Raw genomic sequence first — 17,479 nt, 5'->3', positions numbered from 1 at the left:
CTTAAGCCTCATGCCCACATCTCATTTAGGCGCTTTTCACATGTTGCATTGAAGCTAAATCCAGAGAAAATGTCCATCCGTTTCCGCTCTGGCTTTCTTTTACGGGGTGGTCAACCACAGTGGAGTACGCAACAAAAAAGAGAAAGTTTAATGTGTCACGAGACAAAGGAAACACAAAATTTGACGAATGTTTTAATTTCTTCAGCACAAAAATTGCCCAACTATGACTTGGAGAGTCGTCTGTGACACATACTTCCTGCTGACATGAGTGCACACATAGATAAGAATAAGAGGATGTGACGGGACGTACGTAGATAAGTACACTATGTGCTGCTGCGGTTCTTTGTGTTTGAAAACATTTGAGTTACTGAAACTGCTGGAACTGTGCAGCCGCGGCAGTGAAACGAAACCGCATCAGATCTTTGATGTCTCCGTGTATATGGTCTGAAAAGAAAACAAATAAAAGCACCCAGGTTACAGTTTCCTGTTAAAGCCCAAAATGAGAAAAATGTGTGGCTTTAATGACAGCGAGACACTTGCCACTTGATCTTGTGTCAATGAATGGCAACAAAAAACTTGTTTCACTGCCTAATTTTGTTTGATATTCCCCAACAAGTGCTTCCTTTATGTAAAGTTTGCCACAGAGCAGCTTCGGCCAATATGCTTGGAAATTAGCACATATGGATTTTATTTATAGTTGGAAAGAACACGTCTCCAGTACATCAACAGATTGAAAAAAACACTGCTTAATGTGCGTCCTCATCACTCATCAGGTGTTTGCAGTTAGGTTAGAGCGATGAAATTCTGCTCCCACTCGTTATCACATGCAACAACCTGACTTTTATGAATTGCATTCCTCAGCGCGAGATAATTTACTGTGAATTTAGATTTATGTCTCTTCCTGAACCGTCATTATCGTCCCACAAACGCCACACGTTTTTTTAAACGCGTACCCCTGGAGACGTGTCTGAATCACCTCAATTTTCTCTGTCTGTTTATCTGATCTCACAGCGTGGCATCATTCGGGTCCTCTGCTCAGGCTGTTTTGGCAAATTTCAAAACCCTGCACGGTTGATGTGGCAGGGTACCATATAACTGAGCAGGAGGGTGGGGCTACCTAAATGCCCTCTCGCTGGGTGGGGGAGGTTGGGATTGTGGGGGATGAGAAGGCTTTAATTCAGTGGAAAGCGGTTATTCTATATTTTACCCAACCATACAGTGACTCCACCCGCCACACGTCCCACATAAAGTCACTCCAATATAAGAGTTTATGAATGCTGAAGCTCTCCTCATTAGGTTTACGCCGTGACGCTGCAGACCTGGCAGCACTTCTTTTTAAAATCGAAAATAGAACAACCAGCCCAAACTAACCACATAATGATCTGTTGATATGAGTGAATGTACTTCAAGAGCCCTGAGGTGGCTTGGTTTAGCGACGTGTGAGAGCACGAATGAGAGAGTGGATAAAATAAAAAGTAACTCGTTAACAATTCAAGAAGAATCGTGTGAGAGAGAGAGAGAGAGAGAGAGAGAGAGAGAGAGAGAGAGAGAGAGAGACGGTATAAACGACAGGCTGTCTGCATTTCTGCTAGTGGGTGGGGTCAGGTGGACGAAAGCGATTTGGACCACATTATATGTAAAGCTCGGGTAATTACTAGGTTTGGAGACTTAAATAGCCAGGCCCTCGGTGGTAAACACACTGGAAGTCGAGGCAGCTGCCTCCACAGTATCCTGCCCTCTTGCCACCTCAGACACAAACCAGTCAGTGTGCAGAAGCCCTCAGCATTTGGTTCAGATAGGGCTCAACTGAAAAAAGGCAAGAGTCACTTCAATTAACCAGTCAAACAAACAGTAAAGGAGGCTTGGAAATCAGTGCAGGGGTTTCACAGCTCAAAGCTATGAAATGAAATGTTTCTTTTATAGATTTCCTTCTTTTTCTGCAGAAAGCACAAAATACGTCAACAAACTCTTACATGCATACAAAATAAATGCGAACCAGCCGTGAGCAGTAATGGACAAAATAAGAGGAACACTTCAAAGCACCATTATACAATTGCTAGTCTGATGCTCACACAGCTTTTTAAGGTTATTTTATTTTTCTAACAAAGCCCAGCCCTTAGTCTCCAATGAGTAGCAGTACAAGACAACAACAGTACAAGGGCATGTCATTCCTTTGGTCCACCAGACTGAAATATCTCAACAACTATTGGAATTATCATGAAATGCTTTGCAGACATTATTTCATGCAGCCCCACTGCGAGGTAGACCTTTTTGTTTTTTAGTGAAACGTCTCGACTGTTTTAAGGATCGCTATGAATTGTGGTCCAGATATCCACAGTGTCCAAAGGATAAATCTTGCTAGCTTTGGTGTTCCCCTGGTATTTCCACCACAACAGGGATTGAATTGCACAGGTTGTTCTATTAGGAGCTTTGCAAACGTAATATTTATTGCCTGGGAACTGTTTACTCAGCGTCTGTGTTCCTTTTATTTTACGCCCAAACTGGGTATGTTTGATATTGATCTGCCACATTTGCTTCCTGTTGTTCTGTCATTGCTTATCCTCTGTGGTCGTTGCATCTGTCAGCCGGGTGCAAAACTCTGTCACACAACTTCACAAACTCAAGAGCTGTATACAGTTACAGATGCAATACTTCCACATTTTCAATAATAAAAATGAGTTAGTAAAAGATGGTTTATTGTAACAAACAAATTGAAAAAAAGAACAGACTAGAACATTGTCATCAAACAGTCTGGCAGGCCTGAGTATCGGGGGGCCCTTTTTTTTTTTATCACCAGCCAAGAGACTTGAGTCAACAGACAGGGACCTGCTGACAAACCTCGCACAATCCTGCAAACCAGCTGCAGTTGGAATGTTTGAATACAGTAGCAGTGTAAACATCTGTTCGACAGAAAGGGTCCTTTACACTCCAAAGGATAACTTAAAACGATTTTTGGCCAATTACATACATGCAAACTACTACATACGTGTGCAAGAGAAACCATGAAATTTTCGCACAGATTCTAAATAAATAAATTGAGCCCGGTGCGTTACTTCATTACATCTCATGCATAGAATTGGTATTTCCTCTCTCTGTCATTACATCTCATTTCAAGTTTCTTTGGTGTAAAAGCAGCTTGTGTAACTAACTCAGGAGTTGCTGCACAAAAACTATTAACCTGGAAGTCTTTGAAACAGCTCATATATTGCTCACATGCCCACAGCTATCTACCTTAGGATTCAGATCCTGATTGCATAAGCCAATGACACAGCTTTGCGTCAGATGGAGTGCAAAAACCTAAAATAATCGTGCTTCCTGTTTTACCCATGTATACAATTTCAACTTCCTTGCTTTAAAAGTTGAATGTATATTTCTGCTCAACAATACATTGTCTTCATCAAACTATTTTAAATAGTAAAAATCTTTAAATAGCACACTATCAGAAAAAATATAGCTCTCTGCACCAGCATGAAAGACCCTAATAAATATCAGTCATTCCAGAAACTGTTGGTTTTCCTGCATCAGGATTCAGAGCTCGTGTCCGTTAGTCTATAAAACATTAAAAACTTTATCCTCGATCAAACTCACAGACTTATCTGTTAACATTTCTTCACTACTTACAAATTTGTACCCAAAAAGTTTCAGTGTTGGCCCACACACTTTCTGTACAACCTGGGCTATTTTGAAGGGTATGCTAAACCTCCATTTCTCTACTTGTTCTGAGGAGTTTTTCTGTGTAGAGTAAACACCGCTGGTATCCTTGGAGGCCTGTGTGTTCTTCAGGATCCAGGATTTCACTTGTGGAGTGAACGGGATTCCAGCAAATCTGTACATCTCAGATGCCTTTCTCATAGGAAACCGGGCAATGTCCTCGTAACGCACGAGCATGTAGCGTCCACGCAGCCACTGTGGCCGCCTGAGGCCGATCTCTGCAGACATCTTGATGTTGTCGCAGTTCCCTTTCAACTTCCTCACCTCGTCATCATCGATGGGTATGTCCCCACCTGCGGCCCACTCCTTCCAGTTCTTGTATTTGGCTGCAAAGGCCACCATGCGTGAGGCCAGAACAGCCCGAGGATCCCGAACCAGCTGAATGAACTTCACGTCAAGACGTGGGTCCTCAGCCAGAGGACGGAGGGTCTCCAGCTGGCGTACCCTCACTGACTTGATGGCCTTGTGCTCCTTCTGGAGGCAGGATTGAGACGCCATGGTCAGGTTCAAGGGCCCACAGCGCCTGGTCCTGCAGTGATATCGCTCAAAGACCCCTTTGACGAAGGGGCTGCAGACTGACTCCTCGCACAAAGAGCTGCTGGACTCCCTGCGGAAAAGAGCGGTGGTGATATGGTCCACAGGGAGGGGGTCGATAAAGCTCTCCAGCAGGGAGAAGTCACACAGGAGGAGCTGCTGGAGCACATCGCGGTACGCCTTGGCTGACGCTGTGGCGTTGGTGCCTCCAGTGTCCAGTGTCAGCATCTTCTCCACGTGCCACAGCGGCTCAAACAGGTAGAACATGTTGTCGCCCTGCTGGTTGAAAAACTCGCCCACAAATGAGGAACCGGTCCTGGTGGTGGCCAGCAGGAGGATGTGTTTCCTTCCCCTTGTCATCACCTCCTGGTGCTCGCTGTAGTTCTCCAGGCGCCGCTTCATCAGCGTGAAGGCAGAGTCCTTCTTGAGTGAGGCAAAGGAAGGATTGTGCTTCAGCAGTATGTGGGAGAAGCTACTTGGCTGTAGAGGGGTCTGGGGGGTCTGCTTTAACGCAAGCTTATCCGACACCCTGTGAGTGCGAGAGGAACCACAGTGTCATATAAGCTTTCTAAGTCAACACAAAGAATTCATAGCTTTGTTATTCATCTTTTACTTGAGGCAATTTTATGCTGCTAAAGGAGTATTTATGAAATATCTGCTCAGAAAAAAACAGACACACACACACTTGCAGAAAATAACAAGCACGCGCCATTGATCACTTAAATGGACTTACCTTGAGATAATGTTGTTTTCCTTCTCAATGATAACAAGTGCCACAAAAAAGACAATGGATATTGTGTATTTGATCCTCATTCTTGGATGTAGCTGTGTCTGGATATGCTTTTACAGACTGCTTCTTAATAGGTTCTGCCAATCTCCCAAGTCTCCAGTCGCCTTCTTAAAGAGCCTTCCAGTTATTTGTATTCCTCGCTGTAGGCAATGTTTCACCCTGTAAATGAAATGCACATCAACCTGTCAGTTACACATTTTGCACACATGAGCACGGCTGCGAGCACCTACTTGGTCTCAATTCTCTCCGTCTGCACTCGTCTATCTAGATAGTTGTTTGACCTATTTGTTGAAATTGGGAAGTTGAAAGTTCCGTATGTGAAACTGCACCGTGATGCTGCGTCAGAGTTGTGGTGGCACAGAGGCTATTGTCATTCCTACATGACTCTTTTCTTCCTCTCTTAAGTGAGCACAGCGTCAGGCCAAAGATTCACTTGGGCGACAAATACATCATATCTTCGGAAGGTAAGAATAGACAATGGCTGGAATCTGAGACAGTCCTTCCCACGAGGAAGTCCTTGTTATCTTTAAGTGCACCGGTGCATTTCAGGAACATGCCCACCCACCATGCTAGACTGGGAGCTGCTGCACTGTATTTACTGTATGAGTCAGTCTAATGAACAGTGAGGGCACAAATGGGTTGAAGTAAACTGGGTTGACTGGGATGCTCATGTAATACTTGGTCTCATATATATTCAATAAAGTACATTAGCAATAGTTAGATCATGGTACGTTGGAAGAGAACATCCTGATCTGCAGATTCTTAAAAGGCCAGAGGAAACACATTGTCTTTCAAGGTTAACTGGGGAGAGTATAGATTGTACCAGAGTAGGAACTTTCCTGATGAAGATGAGCAGTTTGGATAATTGGGTGTTTTCTTAGCAAGCTAGACTTGGACCAATCAGGCAACCCAGTGTGTAACTGCAATCAGTAATATTGCATCCCTCTTAGAGGAGCGTGGAGTGATGGCTCACTTATGCTGCCTCTACATGCGAAGAGTACTGCGTCCATTTCAAACAATGCAACAGTCGCTGCCAGCATACTTCACTGCGCCTTTTACGTTGGCATGGATACATCCACTAGAGCAGCATACAAACATGTTGACGGAGGAGGAGGTAATTCTGTACCTCTCAACAAAGTCCGAGCAAAGTAGCATCATCCTATATTTGCTCGCCAACTCGCAAACTCTCTCAAATTTCTTCCTCGTGTCCAATGCCCTCGTCACTTGAGCTGTTGGCTACACTGACCCCTATGATTCCTGATAGACATTCACGGGACGATGGGAACGCAGAGTACAGACAGAACGTTCTGTCCATTCTCGCGTGCGCATCTCAACTGTAAGAAGGTTTAAAAGAATGTGTCGGAAAAAAGGTTCTTCATTCTGCAGCCCCTTTGTACTCTCTGTTATTCAAAGAAGGAAAACTGTGTGATTCAGTGTTAAATTTCCTGTCCTCCTTTGAATTGAACTTGATTCCTTCAAACCCCCAAAGTTAATGTACTGTACTCTAATTCCACAAAAGAGTAGCTGCTTGCTTGAAGTCAGAGTTGTCTGGGTTACAGTGATAATGTTACCTCCCACTGCAGGTATAGCAGGGTAGCCTGTGGTCCAAACTACCAGCTGCTCCTTCATGTCAACACTGGGAGGAGATCTTTTCAGCAGAGGCCCTCCGAGACAAGAGTTACTGGTACAGTAGACCATCTGGTGATGGGCTAATGACTTGTTGCTTCCCCATAATGTGCCTTTGTGCTGCTAAAATACTGACTGAGACTGAGGGGGGGGGGTACATAAGTACATGCAGAGGTAAAAGCACAGTGTTGAAACTGAAGAGGAGAGGCTAGAGCTGTGAGCCTGGAGGCCATTCCATTTGTTTATAAGTCTGTAAAGAGCAGACACTGGGTAGTGAAATGAAGATAAGGGAAGCATTAATAACGCCTTTTAGGGAATATCTTGCACATTCCTGTGGGGTTAATATTCCTTCAGTTTTTAAGATAACTTGTCTCAGGTCCCTGACTAATCTTTGGATTTTAACCTAATCCTGCCCACCTCCTCTGCCAGTGAAGGGGTCAGCAAGCAAGAGTAAACAAGACTGGCTCCTCTCTGAGAAGTGTAATTTTGATGTGTGCCCACATAAAATACCCCAGTTAGAAATGATTGCAGTAATCTGGCACACAGAAGATCTACAGTACTTTTATTTGAACCTGATTCAGACATCTGAGTTTGTGAGGACATTTGTTCATTGGATCTGTCAGGTGGCACAAACAGATCCCTGAGTGTGTCTGTGACCCCTCAGTGTTTGACGATCGCAGGTCCGGCCCTCGGGCCCGACACATTAGTGAAACTGCTGCTGTTAATCAGCCAAGCCACGAGCAACAAACCAGCCTTTTCACACAGCACAGCAAGGTACTTGAGTTCGACACGAAACAAGCAGCACCGTGCAAAGAATCATCCTGAATTCTGACAAGCCTGAACGTCCTTTGAGTTTCTTTGTAACACATCTGGAGGCTCAGTTCTCACATCCTGTCCAAGAGACTACAGTCTAAACACAGGGAATGGTTGGACGCTGCCTGTGAAATTCTCTGGGAGGGGATGGCGAGTTCTGTTGACGTGGAACGGCGCGTAATGAAAAGGTGAATGGCCTGTGTGCCGAGACACGTTTTTGCCGGGAGGAAAAAAATCAGCTCCATATTGCACCACCCTGCCGCATGCCACAACCACAAAGGTCCCTTTACACAGGAATGACTCTGAACCCCCTGTGGGCTGAGATCGGAGAACATAAACTCCCAGGTCATTCACACCTCACTCGGGTCAGTGACTAAGCCCCTGGATGTTACAAGTCATGTAGAACTGGTCAGACAGTCGGCTGCATCGGAGGAAATCACTAAGTCCTTAAGCGCTCAGTTGTCATTTCACATTGTGCGAGTACAGTCTGCAGCAGATGTGAGTGGAAGTTACAGTTCAGCCAATTTATCCTGCAGTTTATTTCCTACTGTACCTGAACAAATTAAGACAAACACTAAAAATGATTTGGCTTAATGAGTAAGACGCGAGGGGACGATTGCTGACAGAAATGTGTAGTATTTCATATTTAAGCAGCTAAAGTTTTCTCCAGATATGATTTGAAATAAACAAAAAAACACGCTACAACAATTCATCAAGAAAATAAGTGGTCTGAGGTTTGTCATTTGTATGGTAAATTAGATGTAAACCAATTATCTCGGCTTATTGCATCTGCTGTGCAAAGTCAAAAAAAAAAGAAAAGAAAAAAGAACACATGAGCTGACATTCTTGAATATTCACAAACCACTGAGGCATATGACACGTTTGATCATCTGCTCATAACAAAACCGCCACTGCACTATTTATCATCTTGTTACAAAGGCTTTTAATAGCTGCCTTTTATTTAATGTACATCTCATGTGAAGACAAATTAAATACCAGCCAGCCGAGCCCAGTTTTGCTTGAGATTGTGTTGTGTGCTGGATGTACACAGTATCCCATTACAACACCATGAAGGGGGTTTATCTTTCCACTACATTATCTCACACACACAGTATTTATTTATGTGTGATAAATACAGGGGGATGTGTCCTTATGTAGAGAAATAACAGGGTTAGGGTTAAAAAATACAAATTTTTTTAAATATAGAGGCGGAGCAGGGCTTGGCGATTATACAATAATCTGTGAAACCTTTACCTTATATCTATCTTTGTAATATTTATGGTTGTATTAAGTCATGTTATGAATCCATGAAGGAAACATAAACTACTTTGTTTTTGATACCTGTCGCTACAGTGGCTATTAACTTACAACCCTAACATAGGATTCCCATCACTTAAACAATGTACAACAGTTAAAATTAGCCTCTAAAAACACTCTGTCATTTCCATCTGGTTACTTTATCTTTGATGTGTCTGAATTTAGCTTGTAGAAAAATCTCCAATCGTGATATACAGCGGACTCATATGTCAACATTGCTCTATAATTACGCACGCTGTGATAAGAGAGTATTATTGTCTATATAAGGACATCTGAGAGTGTGTTGTTGTCGCGTGTATACTTTGGCAATGTAGCAAAGGAAAACATGCAAGGGTCTATATTTCAGTGATTCAGTGATTTGTCTGTTATCTGGTATCATGAAACAGTGGTGCCGTTGCTATGGTTACCAGCTGTTTGACAAGTGCAGGGTCATCAGTATGATTAATGAATTATCTTGTTAGAAATTCTGTGAATTAGTTTGGCGAGAAAAGTTGGATAATACATAGTCGTCTAATATGTTTACATGAAGTAATTTAAAGAAATACAGCAGCTGAACTTCAGTCCTACATATTTGTCTGTGAGATAAATATGTTTGGGACAATGTGATGATTTTTGTATATCAATATATATGCATGCATGGTACACATCTACCCCAGTGAATTTGCTGTTGGTTTATACATTGATTTGTTTATAAACTTCAATGGGGAGAATGAGTCAGCCTATATAGATTTTAGCGGTCATCAGGGTCTCTGCAAATAAAAGTATGCACTCATGGGTCAAAAGGACAAATAGCCCAATGAAGTCCTAATTTCATAATAAAACTGAACCTTAATGAAAACCACTTCCCACAACTATAAACTGACTTTATTGTACTTTGGAGTACTTCTTATTCATATCTCAGTCCTACCATGAGATATTATAGGTTTTAGTAATTAATGAAGTAAATCTGGGGTAAATCAGTGTGTCCATATACAGTATACCCACCATCATGATGACCTGCGGTGTCTGAACCCGTCCTGCCTCGTCTCATCCGTGAAGCTGATCACCGTTTCCTCCAGGAGCGAGTCCGCACAGAAAAATAATCCCATTACTCCCCGAGGCTTCACTTCCCCACATGTGCCAAAGAGTGATCCGACCCAAGAGAAGAGGAAGAAGGAGCCGAGCTGGTGGAAGTGAGTGAAACCAGTGGATCAGATGGGAGCATGTTGGATGGAGGCTGCAGGTCAGGCGCCGAACTGGTGAAGTGAAGAAGTCCATCCAAAAAGTTGCGACTTCGGGGAGTCACATGAGAAAGTTTGGTCCAGAGGAGTGGAGCTGCAGGCAGGGGGCGCGCCTCAGTGACCCCCCCACACACCCCACACACACACACACACACACACCCTCAATCTGTTCTCTGTAATTACAAATAATAAACATTCAAACCGTGTGATTTAAAAAACTTCAAGATAAACAACCGGATTCACACTGAAACTTCAGATATTTCTGAAAAATACATGTTTTTATTATTATTGATGTGACAACAAAAGGTGGCAGCACGCCACCTAGTGGACAGAAACACATGGTGCGTCACAACATTCATATAGATAGAAAAGAGTAATTACAGATGCTGACATTATTATATTATATTATATTGTATAATATTAGGAAACTTTTCACAGCCTATATTTCAAAGGGAAATATTGTTAAGTTATGGCCACAACATATATGTGAAAAGTAAAGTAATGTAAGCATATGACTGGGGAGGAAGTAAGATAAGGAATACTTATTTTTACCTCTTTTAATAGTTTTGGTCTTTTGTTTGTTTGTCTTTAAATTATTTGTTTCCTGTTTATTGTATTATTATCATTATTATGACTATCATGATGTATTTGTTTGTCTCTTGAAGCTCCGTTCATACATTTAATGAAAATATTTTAGAGTCTTTCATTTATTTTTTGTTTAATTCTATTTCATTAAAATTAATTAGTAGGTAATCAATAAATTCCTCCACAAAAAAGTAACAACTTTTACACTTTACTCGTTTCTGCAACAGTAATAATGATATAATGTGTAATGATGTTTCACGTACATTTAACTGATCAAATATTTATATACTCGACTTTGTTGAAAATGTAAATAAAGCCTCTAAATATTTATTCTCACGGTGTCACGTGTGCAGGAAGTGCCGCCGGGCGTAAAAACTACAACTCCCGTCGGTCCCGTCGCTTAGTGATGACGCACGAACGGAGAATTGTCAAGAAGGTTGCAGAACAGTTGCGTCAGTGAGTTGCGCACTTGTATCTCGGAAGGTGAACGAAGAGCTTTGAGTTTCAGGTTCGTAGCTTCACGTCACAGCTGCTAAACTAAAGTATATCAGTCACGTTCGTAGTAAGTTCATGTGTTAAACCAGAACTGTGTTAGGTTCAGTGTCTGAATGACGCTGTAGCTGTAAACGCGTGTTGACGTAGATGTATCATGCTAGCTAGCTAACGTTGGCTAGCTTACTTAACTGTGGCGAAGCGTCACATCCCACTTTGACGTCGCCTTTAATGTAACTGTGTTTATCCCGTTTGACTTCAAGCAGAACAGGCTTCGTGACTTTAACATAAACAGACGGTCAGAAAACTCAGTTCCTGTGTTTGTCTCTCAGGTTGATCCAGGATCATACACAGTCAACATGCTGCTGGCGAGGCTGACGTGCCTGAGGAGCCTGCCCGCGGCCGGGCTCCGTTCCGGGCTGATGCAGGGCTCCCCGGCCCTGAGAGCACCGACCCTGAAGACCTGTCCCCCGCTGCTCAGGCCCCAGCAGGTACCGTCAGCACACGGCTTCATAGCAGGGATCTCCAATGTGTCTCAGGATGTCTGATCACTGCTACACACACACAACACTACTACTACTACAGTAGCAACTTACTTATCTTTTTACTGAATATGAAATAACCCCCTTAAAGCATTGTCTGTAGGGTCAATATATCAAGCATAAAGTCCCTAGTGTTTTGAATACATTTAAATCAGTGTTTCCTTGATGTGACATGTCTGTTTATCACTTAATCTCTTGTGAGACTGTATGTTTATGTTGTTTATAGACATTACGATTGTAAATAAACTCTAGTTGGCATCTTAATTAGTGCAGTGGACCTTCAAATATACAATATCATTCTAAAATGATTGACTAGAAACAGATTAAATGTCAGAATATGTCCTTAAATCCCACATTGTGTTGTAAACAGGATATGTCTGAACCAATTTTGGTGCCACTGATTGTACCATATGCTCAGTCGGGGTCCTGGGCAGGAGCGAAGTCACTAGCAGAATGAGATTTGTTGGCAGCAATTAAACATTTTCAAACAAGCCAAACAAATGATCCATTAACTGATGGAATGCAAGGCTGAGCTATGTAATTACCAGTCCAACCAGTGTCTTTATAAGTGCATCTGACCTTTCCTCTTACTGGAAGTTGCTCTCAATAAGATTACCAGACTGTAGCGCAACCCACTGATAAATAAAAGCTGGACATGATTCATATTTGTAGGTTTTGTTTCATGCCTGTTCTTCTTTCACCAGGGTTTCTCCTCTAAGGCCAGGTTTGGTTTTCGCCGTGGGAAGACGACCAAAGACCAGCTCAAAGAAGCAGCGTTTGAGCCAGCGACAGATACCGCCATCAGAAGTAATCACTTAATAAGAGTATCATGTTCTACAATGTACTGTTACATAAGTGGAGTTTGATTCTATTCACCTTAGTAAACAATCTATAAATTTGCAAAAATATCATAATCCTTTGTAGACAAACTGTCTTTAATACTTTTAGTACGTAATTAGTTTTATGATATGGTGCAATGGAAGTAAAATGGGTTTTTTTTCTGTCCCTAGTTGACGGTATGGGGAGACTGTTTCTGGCTGGAGGTGCAGTAGTTGGTCTTGGAGCTCTGTGCTACTATGGACTCGGCATGTCAAATGAAATTGGTGCCATTGAGAAATCAGTGTGAGTAACAGCTTTTTGTACCAACAGCTCTTTAATTTAGTTTTTCAAGCACAGGTCAATTCAAAGTGTCCCATGTTCAACCTTCTGTTGGCTTTTCTTCTCTGTGCAGGATCTGGCCTCAGTATGTGAAGGACAGGATCCACTCCACCTACATGTACTTTGCAGGCAGCGTTGGAATGACCGCTCTGGGTGCTGTAGCTGTGAGCAGGACCCCGGCACTAATGGGTCTGATGATGAGAGGATCGTGGATCGTAAGCGTTAAAACACAACACACTCACACACACAATGACCTCACCGTGTTGCAACATTTATTTTCAAATTAAATTGAACTTTAATAGATCACCACAGAGCTAGTTTTCTCATAACTGTACTAATTGAATTAATGGGTTATTAATATGAATCCCTGCTGTTTGTTGTAACCCAGGCGATTGGAGCGACTTTTGCAGCCATGATTGGTGCGGGCATGCTGGTCAGGTCGATTTCATATGAGCACAGCCCAGTGCCCAAACACCTTGCTTGGATGTTCCATGCAGGTTCGTAAGATGATGTCCTGTGGAAAAATATTATTCCATTCTGTTGTCCCACTCAGCCTTATTTCTCCTTTGTAGTTGCCTCGGTTTAACACTAGGTGGCAGTCATTTACAGGCTCAGCAAGAAACCACAGCAGTTCAATTTAATACTTACACCACATGTTGATATATATCTGTTTAGCTGTTGTTTATTTTGACTTGGGCATTTATCGGTCTGTTTTGTTGTTTTTATTTAAAGGTGTCATGGGTGCCGTCATCGCACCTCTCACTCTCCTGGGAGGGCCCCTGATGATGAGGGCTGCCTGGTACACAGCAGGCATTGTGGGAGGTCTCTCTACTGTGGCCATGTGTGCCCCAAGCGAGAAGTTCCTCAATATGGGTGGTCCGCTGGCTGTGGGCTTTGGAGTGGTCTTCGCTTCCTCTATCGGTTCGTATATTGCAGTTTCACCCCTTAAACGGTGTCTTAGTTTCACTACAGAAAACACTGAAAATGACACTGCACGTGGTAGAGAATGAAAGGGTGTGTTTGCACCAGCACCCCCGCTGTGCCACCACAGTCAGTGGTCTCAGTTAAAGGAATAGAAGGGCACAGTTTTTAATTGCAGTGTTGTTGATCTGAACAAAGTCTGTGCTGTGTGTGTGTATATATATATATATATATATATATATATATATAGACCATTGTTTGATGGATGTAAAATACAGTCTCCTATTTGCATAACAGCGGTGCAGTGTTTACCACAGATGACAATTAAAGTATATTATCATAGCAAAATGTCACTTATTTAAATGAGACAACATGTAGGCTACATAGTGAATACACATGAACAGCATGACATTTCTAATATGTGTGTTTTTACTATGACAATGTGTCATGTCTGAAATTTTTCTTCTACACAAGATGAAAATCTATTGAAGATGCAATTATGATGAGAACTTCACATCAGTGTGTCATTTTTCACACAATCCATTTGATTTATGTAAATGAATTTCCTGTGCTGTCACACAACAGGAAAATATCTGTATGGAATTAATTTCCATGAACTACAGTAGTTACTGGTATAAAATAATATATAGCTGAATGTCTTCATCACCGTGCCAGGTAGTCATTTACTAATAAAACTTTACTGGGTTCATCATCTACTTACGATTGTCACACTTATAATATGGTTAATGTAATAGAAAATGTAACTGTAATGATGTGAACATTTCTTTAGTTTAATATCTGTGCTTGTCAGATAGTGTAACTACAGTTTGTATTTCTTCACACATTTTTATTTATTTGACATTACCATTTCATGATGATAAAACATTGTACTTAACCATCAAGTCTTTGACATACATGTATAGTTTTTATTTTGCTTTGGCAAAGGAACACAGATTGAGAATAGAATTTTTCCTTTTTTCACGTTCAGCTCAACAGATGTATAAGAAAGTAATTCGGTGGTAGTTAATGTGTGTGCACACTTCAGAGAGCAATGACTAAAGTGCTTTTTCTGTGACGCTTCAATTTCGGAACACAGCAGGAGAATCAAAGTGCAAATTATGATGCTTTTAGATGAATTAGAATAATTTGTTCCGATTTTGAAAGGCATACTTCTTTGTAAACAATTGATGATAGATACATCAATATCATTTCTGTAAATTCATTAGGAAGATAGTTCATTCAGTTACCGACATATTGTCATTAGATACATTTAGCTGATTGATTATTTATGCCTCGATGTTCTGTTATAACTGTAAATCCACCACTTTACAGGAACTGTTCATTCACTCTGACAGAAAATGTCCCTGTGTTTTCCAGGATCAATGTTCCTGCCGCCCAGCTCTGCATTTGGAGCAGGTCTTTACTCAGTGGCCATCTATGGAGGCCTGGTCCTGTTCAGCATGTTCCTTCTCTATGATACACAGAAAATCATCAAGAAGGCAGAGACGCATCCTCTCTATGGCGTGCAGAAATTTGATCCCATCAATGCGTAAGTCACTCGAGGAAATTTTATTGTACACTTCAAAAGCAGTTGTTTGCAGAATCATGTTTATTTAACATATATGTTTATTTATAAAATTACTAAACTCTTTAGAAACATCTGATCTTATGTTTTTTTTTAAGACAAATATGTGTTTTCAAGACACCCTAACCCTCTGTTCGTACCTATTCTGTCCATCACAACAGCTCAGTAGCGCCTCAAATAAGTACAAACCAGATCAGAGTTTATGATCAATTAATGCAGAAAAGCACTTAAATCCAAACTGTTAACATATATTTTTTCTGTAACTATATGTATTTGCATCAAAGGTGAGTCTCACCCTCTTCTTCGTCTTACAGGTGTATGGGGATTTACATGGACACGTTGAACATCTTCATGAGGCTGGTGATGATTCTGTCGGGCGGTGGCGGCAAAAGGAAGTGAACGGCGGCATCCTGACGCCAACCTCACTTTGACTTTTCCACAGAGCTGAACAAAGCCATGTTTCATTACTAGCTGCACACACCAGGTGTCATTCTTAGCGGCGGTTCCTGTCCAACTAGTACATAAACAGAAATACTTTGCAAGTGTGTGAAGAGGAGGATTGCGCTCTCTGGTGCGTGCTGTCAGTGAAGAAGTCAAATATTTGTGCATTCATAACACAGACTGGGCTCAATTGGGAACGTATATGTTTTATTTGAGGGGTCACGGATCATTTTACCTGCTTCAGATGTCCTTTGTATTGTTCGTTATGTTTTCTATTTATTTTCTTTTGAATCAACAGGAATCTGGTATAAGCAACAGAAACAACACATACGTCAACCATACAACAACACAGACTATCCTGTTTGTAACTGCTCCAAATATACACTGAAATTGCACTTATGTGAATAAAAGGGTTTAAGAGGCTGACTTTAGTTCATATATTTCTGAGATATGTTCAGTTATTTCAATGAGGGAATCTATTAAACAAATAAAATGTGATGGTTTTCATCAGATGCTGTGTCTGGTCCATATTTTTACACAACATATTTTGACGTTATAGGAAAATCACAGGTAAAAAAAATGAAAGGTATGATTACAGCTGAATTCTATTTTAGCTGCTTCAGCTTCAGGGGCCCTGTTGGCTCACTGCTGAATACAGCACAGCTTGAAATTTACACCTGTGCTATTCCTGCTAAGTTAGTTATGTGGGAAAACACCTAATGCAATTTAAATATAATAGGCAAAAATGTATTCAAGATTGTTTCCTCCAGGAACAAATAACTGATAAATATTCAATGATCATTTTCATTAATCGATTATTCTTCATGTGACCTGTTTTGGTTCTCATAATTTCTTCTTGAATACATTTTACAAAATGAGTCATTTTGTAAAATAACTTCTTGTAAAGTCACTGACGGGCATTTATAATAGCATTTTACCAGATATTCATGAATTTGTATTAATTCCGGTTTAATATAAAAAAAAAATTTACTTAAACTCTAAACTCTTAAACTCTATGTCCATGCTGGGATTTCTAGTGTGACAATGTAATCAAACAATCTGGTCAAATTGTCAAATAATTTCTTCTTAACAATCAAATTTTAGGTGCACAATATAAAAAGATGTATGGGTAACAGCTTGCAATGACTTTTAAAGTAAGTTTATTGACCAGCAAAACCAAACCACCAACTCAAACAACCGGGCAGCAGCAAAGATTAATCCTGAGCTAAGTTTTGTCACTGCTCCTACCTAATATCTCAAAAGTTGCTTATGTCATGATTTGCTGTCCTCCCCCCTCAGTAGTGGTGACCAGCCCCTGAGGGAACAGCGGGGGTCCACCTTGTATTTGCCTACAAACGGTCAGTGTGTAGCAGCAGCAGATGACAAAGGCTTAGCATCGTAATCCTCTTGTCCACCATCTGCCTGCTCCTCTAAAATTAAACCTCCAAACCAGGGCACTCGCAACAGATGCTAACATCTGTAAATGTGCAGGTGCTTCATTAAAGCGCACATACACATGGAGCACACAGCTGCCGGCCAGTGTTTCAGTCCCTCTGATCATGTTCATGACAGGTATGACTCATGCATGATGTGGATGGAAAAGCTCTGCAGACGGGGGGGATAAAGAAGGCAATAATGGATGAGTAGGAGGGGAAAGCCTCAGTGTGCAGGGATCTGCCATGACTGGGGATAAAAGTCACCCTCTGTCAGTCATTTTCAGATTGATGACCAATATCTGGTTGGT

The 17,479-nt window shown here is 41.4% G+C and overlaps 2 protein-coding genes across 2 annotated transcripts; one reads left to right on the top strand and one right to left on the bottom strand.

Annotated features, from left to right (window-relative positions):
- Positions 1 to 2,679: 2,679 nt before the first annotated feature.
- chst3b (carbohydrate (chondroitin 6) sulfotransferase 3b) lies at positions 2,680 to 10,066 on the bottom strand. The gene is made up of 3 exons (XM_035144854.2): positions 9,776 to 10,066; positions 4,979 to 5,194; positions 2,680 to 4,774 (listed from the first exon to the last, which is right to left on the bottom strand). The coding sequence occupies exons 2-3, from the start codon at positions 5,056 to 5,058 to the stop codon at positions 3,550 to 3,552; spliced, it is 1,305 nt and encodes a 434-aa protein (XP_035000745.1). The 5' UTR covers positions 5,059 to 5,194; positions 9,776 to 10,066; the 3' UTR covers positions 2,680 to 3,549.
- Positions 10,067 to 10,990: 924 nt separating this feature from the next.
- On the top strand, positions 10,991 to 16,247 carry ghitm (growth hormone inducible transmembrane protein). The gene is made up of 9 exons (XM_035146437.2): positions 10,991 to 11,104; positions 11,421 to 11,579; positions 12,335 to 12,437; positions 12,641 to 12,752; positions 12,862 to 13,003; positions 13,177 to 13,285; positions 13,521 to 13,709; positions 15,087 to 15,258; positions 15,609 to 16,247. The coding sequence occupies exons 2-9, from the start codon at positions 11,448 to 11,450 to the stop codon at positions 15,691 to 15,693; spliced, it is 1,044 nt and encodes a 347-aa protein (XP_035002328.1). The 5' UTR covers positions 10,991 to 11,104; positions 11,421 to 11,447; the 3' UTR covers positions 15,694 to 16,247.
- The last annotated feature ends 1,232 nt before the right edge of the window (positions 16,248 to 17,479 follow it).

This window comes from Hippoglossus stenolepis, chromosome 21 (assembly GCF_022539355.2).
Source record: "Hippoglossus stenolepis isolate QCI-W04-F060 chromosome 21, HSTE1.2, whole genome shotgun sequence".
In the NCBI taxonomy this organism is placed as follows: domain Eukaryota; kingdom Metazoa; phylum Chordata; class Actinopteri; order Pleuronectiformes; family Pleuronectidae; genus Hippoglossus; species Hippoglossus stenolepis.
The sequence above is the reverse complement of the archived record's forward strand: the minus strand, read 5'-3'. Positions and strand labels throughout refer to the sequence as shown.